The sequence below is a fragment of the Camarhynchus parvulus genome, chromosome 4 (assembly GCF_901933205.1).
Source record: "Camarhynchus parvulus chromosome 4, STF_HiC, whole genome shotgun sequence".
NCBI classification, from domain to species: Eukaryota; Metazoa; Chordata; class Aves; order Passeriformes; family Thraupidae; genus Camarhynchus; species Camarhynchus parvulus.
This window is the reverse complement of record NC_044574.1, coordinates 54,585,285-54,602,615: the sequence shown is the minus strand read 5'-3', so window position 1 is coordinate 54,602,615 and position 17,331 is coordinate 54,585,285. Positions and strand designations below refer to the sequence as shown.

At 42.2% G+C, this 17,331-nt stretch overlaps 1 protein-coding gene across 14 annotated transcripts in view; it reads left to right on the top strand.

Moving 5' to 3' along the window:
• ADGRL3 (adhesion G protein-coupled receptor L3) overlaps positions 1 to 17,331 on the top strand; it is a 489,715-nt gene that overhangs the window by 425,547 nt on the left and 46,837 nt on the right. For all 14 annotated transcript variants that reach the window (XM_030948024.1, XM_030948015.1, XM_030948022.1 and 11 more), the window contains 3 exons: positions 85 to 305; positions 7,093 to 7,159; positions 8,586 to 8,677. In XM_030948024.1, coding sequence (XP_030803884.1) covers positions 85 to 305; positions 7,093 to 7,159; positions 8,586 to 8,677 — 380 coding nt within the window. The remainder of the gene's footprint in view (positions 1 to 84; positions 306 to 7,092; positions 7,160 to 8,585; positions 8,678 to 17,331) is intronic.

The window sequence follows — 17,331 nt, the reverse complement described above, 5'->3', positions numbered from 1 at the left end:
CCTCCAAGTAAGAGTACTCCTGACTGTTGCATTAATTAATCATGCTACAAACACCTTCCCTTGCTCTTTTCAATCCTCACGCAGATTGCCTGTGCCGTGTTCGCTGCCCTCCTGCACTTCTTCTTCCTGGCAGCTTTCACCTGGATGTTCCTGGAGGGTGTGCAGCTGTACATCATGCTGGTGGAGGTGTTTGAGAGTGAGCACTCCCGGAGGAAGTATTTCTACTTGGTGGGGTACGGCATGCCTGCGCTGATTGTGGCCGTGTCAGCAGCAGTGGACTACCGGAGCTATGGCACAGACAAAGTGTGAGTGACCTTGGCTTTCCCTGGACCTGCTCAGGAGAGGTGGGAGTGGGGGCAACAAATGGACATGAGGAGCCCAGAGGAGTTGTTCAGGCAGAGCTCAGCCAGGAGGCATGCCTTGCCTTATCTCTGTGTTTCTTGCAGGATAAATTCCCCACTATGAAATTATTTGCAAAGGTATTTTCTAGGGAAGCCAGTCGAGGAAAATTTTGTCATATCATTGCATAACAACAGCAGAGGTGACTGTTCCTACTCTCAGTTTGGTACTATATCAGCAAGATCCTCCTTCTCTAACCAAAGACTGTTTCTTATTTGGATGAAGATGCTGCTTTCTTCCTCTTTTTTTAAAACTGGTCTATCAAATTAACAGAGCCTGCAGGCAAAATAGGTGGTGACTATGGAATGCATTAGGCTCTTTGCAAATCAGAACAGCTATATCATTTATCATTATGAATATTCTTAAGTGTTTTCAACATTGCTGAAGCTGGTATGAAAGCACAAGTTAGATTATCATGCAACACCATCAAATGGAAAACAAGGGGAAGATTGAACATTTGATTCTCTTTGCCATCTTTGCTACAATAGGATTAACAGTGTGTTTTTATTGACTTTTTTTTTTCTTCCCTTATCAGTCTGCCTTTCTAGTCTCACTTTAGCTGAGTTAAGGGCTCAATATGAAGGCATATATAGTAAAGAGCCATTGGTGGTTCTGAAGCTCTTTTTTGGCATAGATCAGGTTCGGCCATGGCAGCATTTGATTTTCTGTTAGGTTCAACTGCAAATTTTTTGCCTGAAACCTTATTTGTATATATGAACCTTTATGTTTTGAAAAAGCAGATCTGTAGAGCAGTGGAACTGCTCATGATCCATTACCATGCCAGCAGGCAAGCTTGCTCCCAGATGGATATTTGTGTTGTGTTCCTCCCATGAGTAGGAGAGCAGCGACCTGAATTTGTATAAATGTCACACTTCATGGAAAGGAAAGGAAATCTCCTACAGATAAGGGTAGGAGGGTGTAAGTTTTTTAGGATCTCTACCAATTTATCCAAAGTAGTTTGACTGACTTGTACAAGCCTAGAGGGCAAAGAATAGGTAACACAACAGCTGATTGCCATTTTTGAAGGAGATTTTCCATCAGTTGCCACCTGCTTCCTGCCCCAACAAGCTTTTCTATTCACTCCCCCTCTTGAACATTATATAAGCACCTATTAAATCAGGTATGGAAACAGTTTGCCTTGTCCCTTTAGACAAATTTATTCTTGACTGCGGTGTTCCTGTGGAGGACATAGCTCTTCACAGTGGCCTGCATCAGGCGTGTTGAGCCTCAAACATATTCCAGCAGTCTGGAAAGGACAGCACATCTGCCATTGCTGGAGCACTGTCCTAACCTGTCCAGTTTACAGTGTAGTATTTTGTGGCTACTTTCCACACTGTTCACCCTTTGGCTTTTGCAAATAGACCTTGGTTGCCAAAATGTTTCCATGCCATGGAAGGTACAGGCAGAAAGTTTGGCTGAAATTCCCCGAAGGCAAACACTTCACTATCTTGGCATTGAAGAGGCAGCAGTCCTGTGTGTGTGCCAATAAAATATGTCTCCCTCACCACAGCACGAAGTGGTATTTTAAATGATTACACATGTATATATAATATTTTGCAAATAAATATTTACAGATATTTGCAAATCTAAAATATTTATTTCTAATTTTTAATTCCAGAATGTACAATTTTATCACGTTCTCACAGAGGAAAATAAAAACCATACAATATGTTTTGTATAACTATCATGCTCCATCTGGTTGATGGATGATGATGTATTTTTCAGTATAATGTTATTAGAAGGGTAGAACTGATTAGAATTTGTAGTGAACTATATGCCAGGCATACATAATTTGATTGCAAGAAGTTGCTTGGTTTTGCCAGGTTTTGTAAAACAGCCTCTGGAATATATTACTTGCCTCCCTCCATTATTTACTGCATTTGTTTAAGCAGGACTTATGGAACTGTTAGTGTTATTTGTTTTTTGCCTGGCACTTGGTGCCACCATTCATACATCTCAGAATGATTTGCTTAAACACACAGTGTAGGGTTTTCTTGATTTAATTTTCCTTTCTAAATCCAACCCTCCTGTAACACATGCCCAGATTACATAGCCAGGAACAGGCAGTTGTTCCTCCCTCTATAGCTTTACTCATCACTTGGTGCTTGTGATTTTCTTGAAGTATTCCGTGGCCTATTATTCAAATTGGCATTTTGGACTAGCTGCTCCATAAAGATACTCTTATACACTTAATTAATTCAAGGATGGGGATTGGTCCTTTTCCTAGGTTTTTTTAGTTTTTTGTTTGTTTGTTTTAGAACAGTTCAAACCCCTTATATTAGGAGATTAATTTGCTTTTGTGAATAAGCAGCAGCATAGATTCCCTTTAAAGATCATCCCATTCAGGCTAGCTCAACTGTGTTTGAGATAAATCAGAAATGTTCTATCTCACCTTATTCAGATTCTAACCTCTCAAATGAAAAGCAGGAAACCCCACTGCAGACAGTGTGGTTCCCCCACATTGCCAAAGAGATTCTGGCAGTGCTCTCATGAACTTCTGAGTTACCATTTCTTACAGACCATATCTTCAGCTGCTGGGTCTTAAATGTCCACAGCTCAAATTAGGCTGCAAAAAAGAAGATACTGGGATTGTACTTAAAAAAAAAATTAAAAGACAAATCATTTGCCTTATCCCATGTGTTAACCAAGTCCATCCATCTCCTCGATGGATATGATGTCAAGGGTCATGGTGGGCAATGCTGCAAAATTCAAAGAAAATAGTACAAAAAATAGTATTTGCCTTTGTAGTTAGTGTTTGAAAATAACTTGCATCTAAAATTCAGTAAAAGCTCAATTATGGCTTTTGCAGCCTTTGAGAAGACTCATGCTAGAAGCAGGCCATCCCAAATCAGCAGCAAGAAGCTATTCCATATTTCCATACTTCCCTGGGTTTCATATCAAAGCCTCTCTCAAACTGCAGAGGAAAGCAGCTATGCTTTGAGTGATTCAATATATTTTAGAATCTTGTAGGTATATTAATTCACTGGTGATCAAATCCATCATGGCAGGGATCTCTCTTTTGTTTCTTCCCCCTTCTTCCCCATCTTTTGGAATGCTATAAAGCAAGATATACACAGTAAGCAATCCAGCTGTCAGAAAGCAAAATGAAAGCCCTGTGTATGTACACAGCCTCCGAGTCCATCAGCCAGGCGCCGACATGTCATGCATGTAAATGCTGCTCAGAAAATAGCATCTAACAATGTGGTCTGTCTTGGGTGGCTCCACTGAACTTGTTTTATTTGCAGTGCTGCTGCCAGTATTTGGAGGAGGAAGCGTGAGCTATGTGGATGCTGAACTCCATTAAGCAGAACCTATATTGCACCCTTGAAAGGCATGTCTGGTGCATACATATCCCATTGCTGCACCCTGACAAGGAGGCTGTACAGCCACATGAAACAAACCACTGAGCTCCCATGAACAACATGATATGTTTAGGGCTCTTCAAATTTTATGGTCCAATGGCAGCTAATGATTGTTTATTGGTTATATTTAATGCACACCGGGGATAGTTTAGTATTTGATTTCTCTTCATGCAGAAAATAGAGTAAACTCTTTGTAGTCTTTATTACTTGGGCAAAGCTTTAGGTGAATATTGTGAGTTGCCACTGTGGAAAAGGAGGAAATTAAAAAGTAAAGGAGAGCAGTGCCACGGAGCTTGTCACGAGAACTGAATGCACTGGGGTGACTCCTAGAAGAAGCAATGGGGTTTTGAGCAGTATTCCCTACATACACACATTCCTGATAATCCCCTGCCTTGCATTGAGGCCTAAAGAAGCTTGTTTGCTCTATGGCAGCACAGCCTAAACTCATAATGTGGCAAGTCTGCGCTCACAGCGCAGCTGCTCGTGGAGGGTCACAAGTAACTCAGCAGCCCAAGATTAGCAACTCTGGGAAGTGAGTTGCCTGATTGCTTCCTTGTTTGGAGGAGCTCATTTATGCAGCTCATTGTGCGTGTGGGTTTTTGTCTTCTAAGGCAAGAAAAGCTCAGTGTGGTACTTGTCTGATTAGCAATTTACAGCTCCACAACGCAATTGGCGGGATGCCTGTGTTTTGATATTTTGGTCTTAATTTGCATTTTTAATGAGGTATGACTTAAACAGGTTCAGAGTTTCATCTCTTCCTGATGACCACCAAAAAACCCACTTTTTTTTAAATCCTCCAAGACTGAGTATCATACACAGTTTCATAAAAAGGCAAATTTTCTATTCAAACAAATAAAAAAATGACATGGCATTCTTTGAAGTGTGCAGAGAGGCCTAAAAAAAGCCTTCTCTGTTTTTCACAAGCTGTGCTTCAGCTTAGGTGAAGCCATGTCTCCTAGGGCTCCTTTTGCTCCATGCCTTTTGCCCCATGCCCCACTTATCCTGATGGCAGGATCTGGTTCCTCTGTTCCTCTGCTGTTTCTCATCCACAGCATCTCCGTTGTTTTTTACAAATGAAGAGACAGATATTTTAGGGGAGTGGGGTGGAAAATTTCATTCTTTTTGCTGTCTGGAAAAGGTACCAGTTGCTTTGCTCTTCTTTGCTGAGCCTGGCACAGCTTTTTACTCATTCAGTATTTCAGCTTTCCCTGGTTTTCCCCATGTCCCAATCTATATGCATTCAAAACCAGCTGCAACAGATGTGACTGAAGGGTGATCACTGTGCTTCAAGAAGTAAAGAGAGGGTTTATGTTTTTCCTCTTCCCCAGATTTTCCAAGATCCAGGTCACTGTTTATGCTGAAGAAAAACTAAGTTGATGGTGACTAAAATACAGTGCTCCCAACTTCTGGGCAGCAGGGGCTAGGGGTTGTTTTGAATGTTAAACCGTCAAAAAAAGGATTTGAAAATATTTTCATTTAAAAAAAATAAAACCCCCACAACCCTCTGAGTCCTCTCCCACACACCAGCACTCATTATCAGTAGAAAAAAAAGTGATGGGGCTGCGTATTCTGTGATTTATATGCAGCAGCTGAGGCATAAGCACCAGTTACTCATTTTTCCTGAGGGGGATGGGGTAGGTATAAAGTCTGAAACGCCGTGTAAATATGTGAGCTGCTGCTATGCGGACATCCTTGTTCAGGAATGGGGGGGCACTTTTTACAGGGACTTCATTATCCTTGAAACCTCTATTCCTTTGTCAAATCTAGTTGCAGTTGGGTGACATTTCAGATGGTATTATGGGTGATACACAGATGTCATGATCACATAAACCTTTTCCTATAGGGAATCAGACTCAAGTAGTTTCGAGTCACTCATGTTATTCCATTACCAGCTGCATCTAAATCACCTTGAACTTCAGCAGCCACGGAGGAAACAAGATTTCCCAGCAATTGCTCTGAAAGCCTCTGTTTGCCTCTTGCATTAAGATTTTGCTGCTATCACGTGAGGATTCTGGATGAGCAACTGCAGAGGCAGTTCAGGAGTGACAGTTACGGAAGTGACAGTATTTTAATTTGTGACAAATAGCCTTATGAGTGTGTGTATATATATCAATACATCTCCAACACTGATGAGACCTGAAATTTATATGGTCAGGAAGGGAAGTGAGAAGTTTTCTCTGCATATTTGAATTTATTCATATTTTGGCTTCTCCCAGCCACAGAGGTTCAGGGCATGCTTTATTCTCTTGTCAGGCATCTCCTGCTGATCATCTCCCATGGGGCTGCTGGCACAGACCTTTCTGCCTGTTGCAAAGTCCATTGGAAGGGAAAAAGCATTAGGCACATACACTAGAGCTGTCATTTGTGAGAACTGCTATCTCCACCACCATGATGAATTCATATATACAGTTCCTGTCACTTGCCTAATCATGAAATTCTGTCGGATGTTTAGTAGAAGAGTGGTTTTATGCTTTCTCAGTCCTTTGTGTATAAACGGAACTGTGATTTGCAGCATTGCAAAGACGACAAGATATTATTATTTTAAACATCATGTGGAACTTTCTTGGAATTTACATTTGTCTGTCTTGTAACGAGTCACTTCCATTTTTATCTTCCTGTCGCCTGGAATGAACTAGGAATGGAAATGTAATTTCCCAGGGGCTTTAAAAAATGTGGGGAGTATTAAATGCGGTTGAAATTAAGCGATTAATAATTTAGTTTTAGGCCATGAATCAACTTCTTGTGATAGCACAGACCATATGCAACCCTGGAAACATTAGTGGAAACAAAATACTCAGGAGGTTCAGGGAAATAAAACACTTTAAAGGGGAAGTTGCTGAACCTAATTAAACCTCAGCCTTCTGTTATCCAATTCATGCTTCCTATTTGCACCAAAGTTTCTCTGATGTACTTGCTAGAGAAATGTCATCTTGCTTGACAGCTGATGCATCAGACAGCTTGCATTGCATCAGAGCTGGAGAGCAAAGAGGAGCACAAAGCAAAGAAGAAGCTCTGTGCATGTTCCTCAGACCCCTTCCTTGAAAAAACCCCACAGTTTAAGGAGTTTTTCCAACAGATGCAGAAAGCCTTAGCAAATAGGCCTTGTGCCATTTTCTCCCTGCTTCCTCTAGAGGTAATTATCTTACTCCATCAATAGTGCTGTCAGAAATTGGGCACATAATTCAGCATTTAAATGAACAAGCAATGTAATATTTCCTGTCTCCCACCGGCATGTTTTGCAGCTCACATTCTTCTCTGTCACTCTCTCACTCTTGATGTATGTCCTGGGTGCAGTTCTTGAATGCCTTCTTTCCCCTGTGTTTCATTACAGATGTTGGCTCCGACTTGACACCTACTTCATTTGGAGCTTTATAGGACCAGCGACCTTGATAATTATGGTAAGAACTCCTAATTAACTACTCCATCTCTCAGGTCAAGAAATAAAACTTTTGCTGTCCCTTTTCTCTTTATCTTTAATTTACACAGATTAATTTGAGAAAGGCATGTTCTTCTTTGACCCTACCTGGCATAGCAATTAGACCCTCATTATGAGAGGCTCTTGGCATTGCAAAACACTTGATCAAAATGGACCAGGGAGCTTCAGAACAGGCACTTGCAGAGTTTGGTTTTTACCACGGGACATTTAGAAGTGCCAAACTGTTTTCATGCCACTCACTGCTCACACTCCTTTCAAATTCCAGAGTGAAATTTTGCATTGATAATACAAAAACAAAACAAAACAAAAAAAAGGGAGATCTGGGAGCAGGGGAGGGGGGAATGAAGAAAAGTCCGAACTGGAAAAGAAGTTTGTTGAGGGTTTTTCCTAACCAGCAGAAGTTGAAATTTGTGTGACTTCATGTTTAGCACATTGCCAGCTTATCAGCTAACACAGCAACAAGGTAGAGAACCCAACTTCAGAGACAGCTGGAGTTTTCTTATACTTTAATCACTACAATATGGCTTAAATAAACCATCCTTTGTTTTGACTAGGCTACAGTTTGGCTAGCACAGAAAACCAGGCACTCTCACTTCAATGCAGACATTGTCTCTGCTTCTTCTGCTTCTCCTGCAACCTGGGAGCTGTTTCAGCAGCCTTCCACATCAGGAAGGGGGCCATGCCACCAACTACAACTCTTGGGGGTTTTTTTCCCCCTTAAGCAATTCATGCATAAAAAGATATCTTCCCTTTTTGATTATGTCTCAAATCCCAGACTGGGCTTTTTGGGAAACTCCTTTCCAGGAATTGGCTGCCTTATGAACACTGAGGCCTGGAAACATCTTTTATGAAACATCACATCTTTTATGGAACAAATCAAACCCTTTTTGATTTTTGTTTATTCAACTTTGCATTGTGTTAAGCATCAGTTGTGATTTCCCTACCCACCTTCCCCATTACAATGTGTTTAAAAGGTGTATTCACCAGAAAAAGATGCTTTTATGCTTCATTACAATGGGGCTGGCTAAGTAAGATGCTGGGAGTGACTTTTCACGACTGTACACCTCTCAGACACAGAGAAGCTCTTACAGAAAGTATTTTTAATTTTCCATAATGCTCCTTGAAGCACTACAGTTGAGGTTAGAACCAGCCTTGTATCAGCAGTGCCACAGCTGTGCTAAGGCTATGGCATCACCAGTCCTGTAATCTACAGGCCAGGTCACCTTATAAAGTGCTTAGAAATTCTCACTGATTCAGTCACTATAAAGCTGTTCCATGAGCTAATTTCCTACAGTAACCCATCTGTTACAGAGAAGGAGCTGACTTTCTCCCCATCCTGTTGTGCTGTGTCACATAATCCTTTTTTTTTTCTTCCCCCTCCATTGCAGCTTAATGTCATCTTCCTTGGGATTGCTCTCTATAAAATGTTTCATCATACTGCCATACTGAAACCTGAATCTGGATGTCTTGACAATATCAAGTAAGTGGTTTTTCTCTTCCTGTTTCTGTCTTTTGCTGTTTATTCCCTCATTCCTCTGAGGTGCAGAACAGGGGAACCAGCTCTGGCAGCAGCAGTGCTAACCAGGGATAATACCTTGGGCTATGGCACTGCAGAGTGGTTTCTAAAAGACACCAAGTGGCTGATGATGAAGCGCTATATTGGGATTTGGCTGCAATTGTTGGCATTTTCTGTTCAATTTTGCATGAAGGAGGCAAAGCTACATTTTCTGTCCTTGAAGCAGGTAACCTTCTAGTCTAGTAAAGGAAATTGTGCCCAATAATTACCAGCTAATTATTGCAGTCTCTACAGGGAAGGTGTTGAAACAGTTGATTATTACTACTTCTGTGTGCTCTGAGGGCAGCTGCCTTACGTGTTTTCTGTTTGTTTTGGCCCTGACAGGTTCCATGACCCAAATTCTCCCCCAGAGTCTTTCAGCAAAGTTATCCAGGATTTTCCTGGGGGTGCCCACATCAGCAGGTGGATGTGCTTGCCAGCCAAAGCATGTTTTGCCCTTGCACTGGGTTAACATCTGAGCCTGGGCATCTTACTGTCTAGCAAGCTGCTTCATTATATTGGTAGGGTATTAGTCTCTGTCAGTGCGTGTTTATTCAACTACCTCTGGCTTTAATTACTCTCTTCAAAAACACAAGCCAGATTTCAGGTGCAGCGCATGATAAGACTGGGAGCCTGCTAATTAATAAAACCATCTAATGAGCTTCAGGAGGAGGAGATTGTTGGGAGTCGGCACTTTATTGCTCACCCAGGAAAGGAGAGCATGGTGCAGCACAGCTTGAAGTGGGTTCTCCTCTCTCATTCGTGGTAGGAGAGGGTGAAGAGGTGTAAGGGGAGCTCTCAGCAAGGCTGTTGTTCTTACTGCTGAGCTGCTCTTGCAGATGCAGCTTTAATTTGAACCAGGTCAGGGCCCTCCCAAAAACTTTCTCAGCAGGCAAGGCTTGTAGTGCCATTGGTGTGTCATGACCTGCATGGTTCTTTGGGTGAAGTTTTAGGTGCAGCTCCTCCCTCAAGGGTTGGGAGGAAAGGGAATTGGAGTCTGCGCAAATGCAGGAGACCCATTGAGCTCAGAAACCCTCAGAGCCCTCATTCACCCGGGTTTTAGGGAGTCTGCTTTGCAGGGAGCCTCAATTTCTCCTGCCATTGCTTGGCTATAAAATGAAATTAGAGAAGCAATCCCTTCTGGATGTCCAGGATTGATCCCAGAAAGATAGTCTGTCATTTGGTCTTGGATGAGGTATTAAAGGCATGGTACATTTAATAACATTTATTAATATGGCTACTTGTCATGCATTAGTGCTATAGGATTGCTCGCTGAGAACAGTCTCTTTAAGGTTACCCGCACAAAATCATCTTACAGTATGACATTTAAATATAAAACTGGGAAGAAGAAAAACAACAAAACCCTTATAATTAAAGAAGAAATAATAAATGCCTACTGAATAATCATCTTGAGCTAATCTCTAGTATCTTTGTTTAAAATGCCAGGAATTTATACAACCAGTTGCATCAATTATAATGTCATTGTAAAATATTTTATAGGTTCTTTGGCAGATGAGTGTCTATTCCTGATTTGACTTCATTAAAACGTTTTGAAAACACAAGCAATTAAAATACTTTTAAGTATGTTGCTGATACTCTTCCAAATGCATTGCTTCATTACAAATTACTTTCTATGCTTGAGAAAATAAGAGCAACATAATATAAACTCGGGAAGACCCCTGGCTCACCCCAGGAAGTTTATCAAACCAAGCATTTCAGAACAGACTTGATTGTAATTTCTGAATACGTAAGCAGGACATCATTAACTCTCTAAATTCAAGACATGTGTTGTGTCAGTGTTGGATGTGCTCGAGTTAGGAGGAAGTGCACATTTGTAACAGAGAGGGGAATTCACCTTGGAGGGAGTTTTCCTAGGGAAGAAGGGGTTTGCAATCTTCAGAAAAGTTTTCAGTAAGATCATAGTTGTCTTCTAGATACAATCATAGTCTTGTTGCAGGTAAGATCGTGGTCTTCCCGCACAGTCACTGGCTCTAAGTCAGTTGCAAAACATGGATGTGTTACAGCAGCTCTGGAATAAAAAGCCACAGAATATTTATTTCACAGAGGACCACAAAGATCCTATCTGAGCAACCCTCCATGGGTCTACAGGGTTAGTAAAAAGGGACCCAGGTCCCAGAGCCTTGTGTCTTGTTGTATCAGTTTATATTTAATAAAACAAACCAAACCAAGGGCCTGCATTGGAGGGCCCCTTGCTGCCATCTGCATGTGACAGCTTTACAGCACATGGAGAGCTGAATGAGAGCTTGTTCTCCCAGCTCATTTCCTAGCATTACTCTGTGTTAGGCTGTGGTGAAGCTCTCGCAACATAAATCCTGAGCCTGTTTAACAACAGCAAAATACTTGATTCCCTATGGCAACGTAAAAATAAAGGCCATAAAATATTTTAATAGGCTGTTAATAAGCGCCCCTGCAATCTGGTCCTTGCCTATGTCACTTTAAAGGTTAGAAATACATTATGAAGTATAGAAAATAGAGAGCCGAATAACTCCACTTAAATTAATGAACTTGATAAGGGATCAGGTGTCACCTGGGATACCTTTAATTACTGCACCAACAGAAAAACCATTCAAAGGGCAGTGCCTGAACCAGATGTTGTGTGGCTGATAGATTTGTAGGCACTGTGCAAAGTTGTAAAAATAAACTTCCCTAACCTTCAGGAACAGTCCCTGGATTATTGTGCCAGCATGGGAGATTGTGACATTCCTGCGGTGGGGCACTGGTTACCCAGGGGTTACCCAGAAAGAGATTTGATGAGCACAGAGCTGGTTTATTTTTGTCCTTGTTAACTTTTCTGGCTTAGCCCAGCATTTCAAGAGAGAAGTAGGGTAACCACATATGTGGGTCCTTCACCCTGTGCCAGTGGCATCCTCCCTATATGACAGGTTGGTACTGAGCCAATCCAGTGGGTTGTGCCCACTGAGACAGCGAGATTCGTGCTCTAGTCCTGCTTTTGAGGCATGTAGCCAGGAAAAGATGTGAGCCTGTGTATGTGGGATATGTTGTTCAGAGCTGTAAGAGTTTTCTGTGCTGCCACTGATGCCAGGAAGATATTGGCTTCCATTTCATAAGAGGTACCATCCCCAAAAGTAGCATGCTTTTACCTAGGCCCTTATGAAAGAGTTCTGTTTGATGTCTTCCTTCAATATATTTACACAGAATTTTTAAGGATTCATCGAGAGTGGTGATCTCTTCTGCCCCTTAAAGATCTTCTTTATGTATGAAGTGACACAGACAAAAATGCCCAAACAGCTGCCTCTTGGGTGGTGTGTGTAGCTTCTCACCATGCCTCCCCAAACACACACTCGGGAGGGGATTTTCCTTTCCAGCCCTTTACAATGCCTTTTTCTGGGTGCTTGAAGTCCACTGTGGCCATTGCTCTTTCATCTGTGTGTGGCTTGTTGGCAAACACAGGTGAGCAGAGATGGATAGGAGCATTGTTTAGTCCTTGGCAGCTCTGCCCACATCACACATACCTCACTCCTGGCCCATCTGAGGCTAAGAGTGGGATGCAAAGGGTGCACAAAAAGGCTCTTGAGCACAAACTAATTTACTGTCAACAAATGTACCCAGGAAGGTGTTGTTTTGGAAGATTGATTCCCCCAGCCTTTACAAGCTTGCAGGGAAGGTACATCTTTCAAGCCAGGGACTACGTAAACTTTTTGGATGCCGAAGGCCTGCTGTGCTGCTTGCACCTGTAGCCTGTGAGGTGGAGGCTGTAGGCATATCAGCACAGTATTGATGCACTCTTGCTAGCAGATGGCTCCTCATGAGGATGTGTTAGCAGCTGGAATTCTTTGGAGCAGCTGTGAGGCTATTTCACTGGAGGTTGCTGCTGTGTGGAGTGATTTCTGGAGCCGAGCGGCTCAGAGGCTCTCCTTCATGCTTTTCCATTGTACTGGGAAGATGCTGGATGTGCAAAATGTTTCAGATTGTCACAGACAAGACTGCACTGAATCTTTTTCCTATTCACATTCCTGTGGGAAGCCTTATGTGACAACAGAAAATACATTGTATTTGAATAGTCCAGCACAGCTCTTCCGTTTTCCATCCATCAGCTCCTTTCCAGGTGGTCAGGTGTGCACTGTGGCAGCTTGCACACCAGGTTTCCATCCAACCCATGCCAGATGCTGCAGCACAACAAACCATCCCCATTTCCAGATGCTTAACCACCATTCTCTGTGCAAAACAGGATTTCAGGCTAAGCCTTTGCATTGCATGGCAGTGCAGTGCTTGTTCTGCAGCCATTTAAATAATGCTCATTCAAATCATCTTGGTTATAGTGAAGGGAAAAAAAGAAGAGCTACACTGATGGTAGTGAAATCTGAGGTCTTTGGTGCAAGCTCTCATTGTGTACTGTGTGGGGCTCATTAGTTAATGGCATGGAAAACTGCTGGAAAATTGGGAGGGGAGAGAAGTGGTTCAGCTAACAAAATGCAAGTCCTACAAGCAAACTAAGAGGGTTCATCAATGGGGGCCAAGCAGCTGCTACACCTGAAGTGGACTTTTCCAAATGGCTGGAGGGGAGAGGATCTCTCTCAGCAGAGACCAGAAGCCGTCATTTTCTTTTCCTTACAGACAGAACCTTCCCTTTGAAGTTCCCACAGGCATCCATCCCTTCTCTCCCTGGTGCTGTTAGTGTTTCCCCAGGCCAGACCAGACTTCCTGACATTCTTCCATGCTGTAGTATGTGGCAACTAGATTTTATTTTGTTTACTTTGGAAGAGCCACACATCAGCTGTAGCTGCCAAGAGCAGTTGCAGACCCCCGAGAAAGAAGTCAAGAGGCAAAGGGCTTTGCCAGTTTGTTTCCCTTTTTGTCTCATTTTATTGTGTTACTGTTTCAGTCAGGGTGTAGCTTGGTTGTGCCACAGACCACCTGCATGCTCTTTAGAAAGCACAACATGTGGGGACCCTTTCAAAGAGGAGTGTGTGAGGCTGTAGTCCTGGGTTTGTTGGAAAAACTCATTTAGTGCATTAGAAACTTGCCTGAAAGTCATCCTGGAAATTTAATTTTCTTTCCTTCAGACAGGGAGGCCCAGGGTCTTAGATGGGAGCACCTTTTGTTGCTAAAGAGGCGCTATTAATTAGAGACCTTGAGATAGTTTAATCCTGGCATTAATCACTGTAGTTGTGCTGCAGTTTTCTTCCTCTTGTGGAAACCTGCTCCCATCCCATCTTCCACAATGGAAGATTAAAAATGAAATGAAATTGAAGATGAAAAACATGAAATTCCCTAGAAAAACATGTGTTTTTTCTGAGCACACCGGAGATACTGAGAGACTGTTTTTAGGCATTGTGACCGCATTCACAAGAGCACATGCTCAAATCCCATTAATAGGGACGAAGCAGAAGTGTCCTGCATTGCAGCCTTCAGAAATCAATCCTCAAATGACCAAAACAAGCCCTCCTCAGCTTGCTGGCTGCCATGGAAGTTTCAAATGGCCACGGCTAAAGGCACACAGCCCTGAATTAAAGACTAAACAAAATCGTATATGTTCTCTCAAGTTTCTGAGTGGAAACAAAACTCACACCGTACTCCTCTATTTTGTGGATTTTTTCCATAGAAGTCTCTTGCTCAAAGGCTTGCAAGAAATAAATCTCAGAATGCATGACTTAACAGCCAAAAGTAGGAGCCAAACGTAAAGATTTAACCTTGATTATTACTATATAAAACCTTGCAAATCTCAGTCTGGGCTCTTTCAGGGAGTCTGGCCCAGGTTGTGGGAGGTGAAGGATGGGGAGCACCAGGAACAAAACTGAGAAGCCCCTTTTGAAGATATGCCTCTTTTAAAACTGTTGCCATAGCCCTCTCTCCCCATATGTTGTATGGGTGTAAGTGATTATCTGCTCATTTTCGTGCTTCAACATATGTATTTTATTTAAAGAGACATGACTAATCCCAGCCCCCAGATTAGCTTGTTGTTTCAGTCCTGTGGGTTTGCTTAAGCCATAAAAAAATCCTGAGTTAGGTAGAAAATTGAAAACAAAGGTTAAATAGAACTTCCAAAAATCATCTGCAGAAATGTTTAAATTAAATCCTTGATTCAACACAGCGGTATTGTGCTGGCAGGAACAGAGGTTTACCAGTCTAGTTTTATTTGCTCAGCTGATTGAAATGCAGAAAAAAGTAAACATCCTGGGTTTGGTGCAGTGGGGAATGAGTTAGACTTTTGAAAATGCAAGATTTTCTTTTTCCTTCTTTGATATGAAGAGCTTACATTACCAATGAAGAACAATAATTTGTAGGAGGTATGCTTTTACTAGTGGAAGATTAATTTGTGCTTTGTTCTAGCCATTTTAGAAACAAAACAAAGTAGGAGACAATAAGGATTATTCCAGCTTTTTCTATGGAGATTTAAGATCCTCTATTGGTTTCCAGATCTTCCTTGTTTAATCATAAAATGTTTGTGATGACAAAGGGTCTGGAACTGAATATTGCATTCTGTTCACCCAGAGGACTGGACTTGCAGAACAGCAACACTTAAATCCTTCATTACCTCTGGGTTTTTGGTTGCTTGGGAGTGCAGAGGGAGGACACAGTACAAAAAGAGGGCCCAGTTCTTGGGAGCTTGCCCAGCACAGCATCTAGGTGAAAAAGGTGCGTTCCTTTATCTTCAGAGTTCTCAGATTCATGGAGTAAGGGCTGAGAGTCTGGCAACATGAACACTCCCTGCTAGGAGCAGCAGGTGTGGAGAGGAAGTTTTCATGCACCCATGTCCTGACTAGATATCACCTATAATTTAAATAAAAAAACAGTGCCTGTATAGAGTGAGATTTAAATATTTTTAAATCTCTTTAAAAAGATTTTCATACAGCCCTACTAACAAAATAGAAAGATTAACTGACTGGGCTGTTCAGGAAGAGGGCATTGAAATATCTCTCCTTCCCACCCAGCTGTGCTATATGCAGTATTTTTGGACTCCTCTGACTTTTGGGGACAGCAGGCTCAGAGTACAGCAGTTCCAGGGATGGCTTCTGGAAAGGAATCATCCGTGGAGAGGATAAACTGATCCTAGGGAACCAAGAAGACTCCCAAGCCAGCATTGGGGTCTGGATAAACTTGGATGAGAAGCAAGTGTGTTTAAAGAGTCCTTGGGACATGCAGACAGCACATTCCCTGTCACCAAAAATCTTAAGAGGAGTGTTTTGCAAGGATAACCAAATTATCTGGACACTTTGGAAGATGAGGAATAGCTTTTTCCTCCTTTGGAAAACTTCCCCCTCTGCAAAGTTTAGATATCAGCCATGGAGAACTGAGCTGGGCATTAGAAACATCTTCCCTCATTTTCATTGTTTCAGAGCTCAGGCCATGATCTCTATATTTCATATGGCCTTTAGAGAGAGTACCATGTCTTCACAGCCTGATGGTCATAGATTTATAGAATATCTTGAGGATCATTGAAGTCTAGCTTGTGATTCTACACAGAAGACCCAAAAGGCATTTTCCAAAGGCTTCTTGAGGTCTGTCAGGCTTGGTGCTGTGACCATTTCCCTTGGGAAGCCTGTTCCAGTACCCAAATCCCCTATGGATGCAGAACCTTTTTCTGATATCAAATCTAAACCTCCCCGGACACAATTTCTGGCCATTCTCTTGGGTCCTGTCACTGGTCACCACAGGGAAGAGATCAGTGTCTGCCTCTCCTCTTTCCATCATGAAAAAGCTGCAACTGCAGTTGTGAGGTCTCCGCTCAGCCTCTTCTTATCAGGCTGAAGAAGCCAAGAGTTGTCTCAGATCTCCCTGGATCCCATGTAAGAAAGCACCCTGCCTTTTAGTCTCCTGGTTAACTCAGTGCTGCTCCTATGTAACCTTCATCTGCATCTCTGCATGAGCAAACTTGAGCAGGCAGCCTAGAGCAAACCCAGAAAAACCACTGGGAGTTGGCACAAAACAAATTATGTACAAGCTTCCTACCAAGAAAAGGTATGGCACATTTATATTTTGCCCCAGGGCCGAGTTTATGAGCACCTCAGAGGCAGAAACCCTGCCAGTGCTGGAAAAACATCTGAGACTGCACTTTTGTCTGTGTGCCTTTTTCCCACAGAGATGTTGATGGCAGCATCTGATTTCATTTGTTGCAATCTGCTGCTGTTTGAGTTTTTCACAGGAGGGTTTGGTTGATATCTGATTGTTTTGGTTTGGGGGTTTGGTTGTTTACCTGTGTTTTTGTGATGGTTGTGTTAATGTTGAATGGTGATTGTAAATCACTAATCTTCCCACTGACAGGTGTTGTCCTTTCTGAATCTAAAAAAAAAAAAAATCAATCAGTGGTTATTGATTTGAGAGAGTGTCCTGGAAGATGTTTAATACCTACAATCTTTCTGTGAACCCATAAATCATGATTATTGTTTTAAAAGGCCATGCATTTTAAGCACTTTGTCAGCAAGCCCTGCTGGTGCTATTTGGATAATACAAATGTGTCTAAAGGCTTTGCTGAATCCATATAGTGTGGAAACAATTAGATATGTGGTTACACATCAGTGTGGCTTGAATAATTGTGCCATGCCTTTGCAAAGTGAGGAGGAAGGAAATAAACAGGGTAAGCAATTCTGAGGGTAATT